Raw genomic sequence first — 6,905 nt, forward strand, 5'->3', positions numbered from 1 at the left:
AACAACAGCCCATCCTGAAACAAAACAGGGAGGTAAGGCACAGCGCTAGACTGGGGCTAGGCTCTCAGTCTGTGCACACCACTGGCATGTCCTGATGTGTAGAAGAATATTATCATCATTATTTAAATCAAATATAACAAAGAGCAATACGGTGTAGGGAGGAGAAGACGCTCCCTGTAGCAACATGAGAAGAACCCCACAGGAACATTTTGTGATTTTCCACATCGCACCTCCTGGATGCAAACCAAATGTGTGGCACATTAAAGAAGACAGCGCAGGCAAACAAAGACACATCCAGCTACTACACATTTACCCATCATATCCCCGTTACATTCTGCACTACCGTTTTAAGTGAACGCCAAATCCCTCTCCCCAGTTGCAGATGAAGGGGGGGCGCGGGCTGTAGGACGGAGCAGCCAGCCAGCGTGAAGGCTGAATAATTGATCTCTCTCTATCGGTCAGGAGGACGTTAGCGGGACGTTTCTCTTTCCATCCCTCCATGTGATTCAGTCGCTCTATCCCCATCACTGTGTGAACGGCAAACCCTCCAACCCACCACCACTACCCCCCCTCTACTCCTCCTCTTTCTCTCTACGTGTGTGTGTGTGTGTGTGTGTGAGAGAGAGAGAGAGATAGTGTGAGTGTGTGTGTGTGTGTGTGTGTGTGTGTGTAAGTGTGTGTGTGAGTGTGTGTGTGTGTGTGTGTGCAGGAAGACGAAGCGGCAGGCAGGAGGAGGCACCACCACCAAGGACGTCCTTTTTCCAGCCCCAGGAGCCGGAGATGCAAGGGACGAGCAGTTAGATTAGCCTGTGCTGCTGTTGTGTGCTGCAGGATAACTTGGAGGGTGCTGCGGCTGAAGCTCTGATCCCTGTTTCGGTGTGTGAGTGTGTGAGGAGGATTTCAGCCAGTCGCCGGACGGAGGTAAATCGACGCTTGGCGCGGCCGCCTCTGCGCACTCCCGCGGTCTGGGGAGCTATCCACTCGCGGTGGTGCTGAAGCAGGGCGCCGCTCAAACAAGGAAGTGCAATCCCCGCTTCTACACCACCCCTGCCTCTCTGTCTGCATGAACTGAATGCACAGCCAGGTCGATTTACCGCACAATCACCGCGTTTCTATCTGTAAATACGCACGCATGAGCCCGCGTTGTTGCTTAGTTAACGCACAGCTTTTTTTTTTGTGGGATGGCTGTGTCCAATGTCCCCTCCAATGGAGGATGGAAAGTTTTACCACATGATCAGGAAAAATACACAGCAGCGGTGGTTTAGTCCGGCGTCCACATGCACGACAGCAGCCCGTCCTAACCAGGCTGAGCACTTGCACCGTGCACTTTCTCAAAAGTCGCTCATCTGCGGGCGGAGCTCGGACACGTAGAGGTTATTAGTGACTGTCGTGACACCTGCTCCCGTCTGACACTACACACTCGCGGATTCTTGGGTAAAAAGCGGCACATTATAACGAGGGAGGGATGAGCCGTAGCTGCTGATTTGGTCCGTAGGTGTGAGGTGTTCGGCGCTGCTCTGTTGTCCTCCGCTGTGTTCGGGTCGTGTTTGAACCATTGACCTTGGTGTCCTTCAGTTGGCGCATTGGATGAACGTGCCTAACACAAAAACACAAATTTTATAAGCTTTTGTGTGAGTCCGTGCAAACTGTAACTGGAGCTAAATGTCATTTACAGCACTGATGGTTTAATGTTTGTCTAGTAAACGTTGAATAGGGAGCGTGTCTGTAGTAAAGTGAGTTTATAGTGACCTCCTCATCCTACTCAGAGACATTTACAGTCAGGATCAGTCTTCCTGCATTGTGTATTTCTTTCTTTTGCTGTCTTATTGATGCATTTTAGGATGATTAAGTTTAGGATTATTGATTTTCTTAAAGAAACATGCCGTTTTCTGTCATTTTCATTTCCAGATCTGGCCACAAAGGACTTCTACTTTTCCGTCACAAGTGAATGTAACATCGCTCGGATAAGGAAGGCAGGGAATTAAAAGCCATCATCATGAATTTCGTAATGAAACAAGCGTTGGGAGGTAAGATCGAGCTTTTTTCCCCTCACTGCCAGAGAGAGTGAATCCATGTGCGTGTGTGTGAGTCCGATGCTGTTTCTGCTTTTTATTGTAACTTCTGTCTCACTTTTTTGATGTTTACTGCTTTCCGAGTTGCGCTTCTTGATGCGCATATTCACACATCATTATTCTCCTCAGTGTCAGACAGCTGCAGCGGAGGCAGTCAATTAATTAATTTATTTTTTGGTCTGCCTTTCCTGTGCGCGCTTTGCTGGCGTTTTTGCATTTTTTCCTGTACATCTGCTACTGGCCTGCTGCACACACTGCGCAGTTGGCCCCCGGGGCACACTGAGTACAGCTTACTGTAACAGGCTGCTGATTTGTAACGTAGACTTGAACAGTTGTGGCCAAAAGGGCATTTCATGTATCAGCGAGTGCCACCTGCTTAAAACAGGTCTTTGCTCAGGCTGTGGTGCCTCTTGAATGGACGCTGCAGTGACTCTTATCTCGACATGCTGAGTACACATTTTTCACCTGAAGGGGAAAAAAGATAATCAAGGCAGAATCTAATCCTCAATAATTTCGCTCCTGCATGCAGGCATGAATGATTTTCTAATTTCTTGTGCTGCAACAACTCCCCGGACATGAGATTATCATAACAGAGTAATGAATTTTGAAGGAAAATGAACTTGTTATCATGTATGAATATGCAGATGGTGCGGTGGAAGGTGAAAGGTCTTAAATGGTTTTCACGCAGCAGAGACGCTGCTTGGTGGTTTGTCCGGAGTGGGCTCTTAGAGTGGAAATCGAACCCTGGTCTGCTGCTGATCGTGTCCTCAGGAGATGATAAGACTCTGTCTGTACTGAAATAATCTCTATGGTCCTCAACCATCTAAGATTTATAGTGAATCTCCTTAAAAACTGTGTTTCAAAGTAAGAGTATTTCTCCATAAGAAAAAGTATACATAATACTAAATAAATAGCAATTTAAGTTAAACATTATTACAGCTGATAACTAATCTGACTAATTACCTGTACTAAATTGAGTCAGTTACCAAATCCAAGTATCACAATATTAAAGTAATCTAACTTGATTACTTTATGTTTACAATTTTTAACGACAAATATGAAAATAAAGACAAGAGAAAATAAATATCAGTATGATGATTTTTAGTCTAATGTAACCTGTAAAGAAAATGGAGATTTTTACCATCAACAATGTGCAACAACATGAACAATGCAAGCTATAATTTGAACAAGTAAAAGCTGACATTTCCATTCAGCACTGTAGCGTCAAACATCTGATAATGGAGTATTAAAAATGGTTATGGAAAGAGATTGGAGTTTCATCTCATCACATCGTTACCAATCTACCCATACACACGTACTGTTTGACCGTCTGTTCTCCATTATGTGGCTTAATGTAGAATGCACATGCAGTCGTCACTGCTTCCTCCGGGCTGGTCCGTCTCTGGAGGTGATGGTGGGTCTGAGGTTACATCACAGCAAATCTGTACAGTGCAGCAGTTAGAGATGTGAAAAGATGAGGCGGAAACGGCTCCACTCCATTAAACAGCTGCTGAATGCGAAGCTCCATCTTCTTTGTGTGGTTTTGTTGTAGTCAAATGCAGACACAAAACCTCTGGCATTAAAACTCTCCTCCTGTTTGTGGATGCTTGATGTAAAATGTGGTCACTGGTGTCATGCTGGTGGTATTCTCTGAAAAGTGCTGTCTAATGTGGAACTTCTGGTGTAAACCTACCCAACTTGTAAACATATTATATGGTAATATTTTTTGGATGAGGCTGACAGAGCGTGTCAGGTGGGCAGGTGTTTCTCCGTTGTGGTATCAATGAGATACCACAGTGTTTGCCTTCTTACTTTTCCCAATGTTTACATTCACAGGACAAGATAGGCCTGATCGCTCCTCTTCTCCCTTTAAGTTTTTTCTGGTTGATTCAAAAATCATCCATGCATTTCTGTATAAAACCTAGAACCTTGCTTGAATTGTGTGAGCCATCAAGTCTGTAATGTTAAATTCCGTAATGTGCCTTTGACAAACTCTTTTGCAGACTCAATATAGCTGTCATGGATTACACAACAATAGCAAGTTTCAAGAGTCTGCTAACAGATTTTGATCTCATACAGAAATAAATGGAAACAAATAGTTACCAGAAACTGCAAAACTATAAAGCCTTTAATCAAAAATGTATATTGATTTGTAGTTAAAGAGTTAAAACTTACAAACACACGGCATGTTGCTTTCAGGCTGCTGGTCTCTGTTGCTGTGTTCTGTTTGTTTGTATCGGGTACAGTAGCTGTGTGTTCGTGTTTGTGGTTCACTGTTGGTGGGTGTGTTAGTGGGTGTCCTGGGGAGCTGCAGGTCCCCACCGCCGGGCTCGTACAAAGCACCTCCTCAACAAAGACGAAGACTCAAATCCGCTGAACTGCTCATAAAAGAAATTTCACACATGAGGAAAAGCAGGCAGTTTGTGCCAAGGTCTTCACCTTAAGCAGAGTATTTCTTTCCGTCTTGGGGAGCAAGGTTTTTACGTTTTCTTCTGGAGGAGTAATGAGTTTTCAGTGTGCAGTGGATTAGCTGTGGGCTATTATCTCACGTCTCTCTCTCTCTGTGCGCACTGAGGAGAAACTCACATGCCATCTGCTCCCTTCTAGGCTGTGATTTGTATTCTGTCTTTTGTACAGTGAAGAGCAAGGTCATCTCACTTGGCACCAAGGAAGTGCTCGTCTCTGTCACCCACGACCCTTTCAGCCTTTGAGATGCAAGTCAGAGATCACAAGTTCCCAAAGTTTTTCATATCAGTGACCCCCAGAAGATGAAGGCTCATCTGAGGAGAGTGTTAACAGTCTGTTCCAGGGTACAAGAAAACACCATGCTGGTTGTTTTGTGTGTTTTAGCTGGTTTACCACTAATCATGTGGATTTAAGGCAGTAATATTGCTTGTGTTTGCTTCTAGTGATAACTACACGTTTTCTCTATAATCTGCGCAGCACAGCTGGTTATGGCTACAAGTACAACAGAACACATATGACCTCATTCAGCTGTTCAACAAATGTGATTAAATCAGAATTTTAAACAAAATGTTTCTGCGAAATGAATATATTTCAGGGGAATCGCCATGAAAACAGATTTCCAAGCTGGGTTTCGGTACATGTGCTAGTGTTCTGTACAGCTTTGAACTCTGACATGTGAATGTGCACCTCTGATTATCAGCAATCATCTTGACAGTGCTAACCTTAGAAGGGAAGCCGGAGAGTTCAAAACAGAGGAAGCTATCATTAGCTGTATTGTACAATCCGGTTTTATTTAACCTGCTCTGCTGAAGTACTGGAACTGGTCCACACGGTTAGAGAGAGCAGTCGATGGTTCAAATATGTCTCTAAAATAAACTGTGTGAACTTATTTTCCTGTTAGAAAATGAGCTAGTGGTAACTAGCTTGTTTCCTGACAGTTAGCAAGCCAACTAGCTAGGAGAACTAATGAGACTGATTAGTGCTAACATGTACCCGGCTGGCGAGTGTGTTAGCAGTAATCTTGCTAAGGTAGTTAACTAGCCCTACGAGTTGTCATTAAGCTTCTAGCAACACTAATTTGACAATAAAAAATTCTTATTATTTCTTCTTATTTGGCCACTTTCTGTGATCAGGACATTGTACCTCTCAATCGAGACTGAATTAAGATATAAAAACCAACTGGCAGACATTTTCTTGAGACAGGTAATCCAGTTTAGTTAACACCTAAATGCCCTTGGTCCACTCCCATGTGTTTTAATATATGAATTTTGGTGACTTCACGTAATTCCCAGCATTGCATCCTCCAACTTCAACCTGAGCAGAGGTCAGATCAATTACAATGACAAGGCCGGTTTTCAAAATGGTGCCTGTATACAAATGCACTTCCATGCTGTGGCTGTGACTTGCTTAGAGTGATGACTTTATACTGCAGATTTCAGTCAAATTTGTGACATGGAAAATGATGAGCAGAAATAGCATGCAAAAATGTCTGGTCCTTTAACTTGTGAAAGTAAATGGAGCCTTTCCTCTTTTTGATCTGGACCTCAATAGAACCACTTCAAGGACTGCTGGAGTCCCTGAACCACAGTTTTAGAACCACTGGCCTTAGCTTATCAGTGCCATGGAGGAAGGACAAATAAAGAATTGATTTGGTCTGCCAGGCAGTGTGTGTGTGTGTGTGCGCGCACAAGAACGGGAGAGCATGCAGGGGGAGAGGGGAGGATTTATTGCGTATGACATCATCAAAAGTGCTCGTAAATAGAAGTCAGCTTTCTCTCAATGAAGCTGCAACTCCTGCTCCTCCCTCCCCCTCATCCTCCTCCTCCTGCCCTCGGCCTCGGTGGAAGAGGAGGAGGAGGATGAGGTGTAGGAGGAGATGAAAAGTGACAAATTGATCTTATATCATCAGCGGCTGACGGCAGAGGTTATAAAGTCGCGCTGCACTCTGGACCGGCCTACGCTGTAATCTCTGTTTAATGGGAGATATTCTCTGTCCTCTGCGGGCCTCCGAGTTTCTCTCCTCCTCCTCTTTCCTCCCCTTCATTCAACAGTCTTTCCTCGACTCCTTTCTCCCTCTAACACTCCTTTCTCATTCTAACCTTCCTCATCTTCTCAGTCACGTTTCCTCCTACCTTTAGCCCACCCTCCTTCCTTGCTCCTCATTACTCCCCCTCCCTCCCCGCACAGCTCCCTAATCTTCTATACTTTTACCCCATCACTCCCTCTATCCCCTCTTTGCTCTTCCGTCCTTCAATTTTAAATTTCTTTCCTCTCTCCCTCCATTGTCGATTACAGTAAATCTAAAGGGGTGAGGCAGTGGAACCTCAATCAGGCAGCCACAGGAGAAACAGGGTTGTGTGTGTGTGT

At 44.6% G+C, this 6,905-nt stretch overlaps 1 protein-coding gene across 3 annotated transcripts in view; it reads left to right on the top strand.

Annotated features, from left to right (window-relative positions):
- Window positions 1-685: 685 nt before the first annotated feature.
- The window catches only part of LOC118333210 (complexin-2-like), a 60,954-nt gene continuing 54,734 nt past the window's right edge, over window positions 686-6,905 (top strand). The window contains exons 1-2 of one of the 3 annotated variants that reach the window (XM_035668757.1): window positions 686-921; window positions 1,909-2,027. In XM_035668757.1, the coding sequence (XP_035524650.1) occupies window positions 1,997-2,027 (31 nt within the window). In that variant the 5' untranslated portion in view covers window positions 686-921; window positions 1,909-1,996. Of the gene's footprint in view, window positions 922-1,299; window positions 1,435-1,498; window positions 1,632-1,908; window positions 2,028-6,905 lie in introns of those variants that run through there. The other 2 variants (XM_035668758.1, XM_035668759.1) reach the window with 2 other exon arrangements.

This window comes from Morone saxatilis, unplaced genomic scaffold, assembly GCF_004916995.1.
Source record: "Morone saxatilis isolate NCDOM2014 unplaced genomic scaffold, NCSU_SB_2.0 Contig22, whole genome shotgun sequence".
NCBI classification, from domain to species: Eukaryota; Metazoa; Chordata; class Actinopteri; family Moronidae; genus Morone; species Morone saxatilis.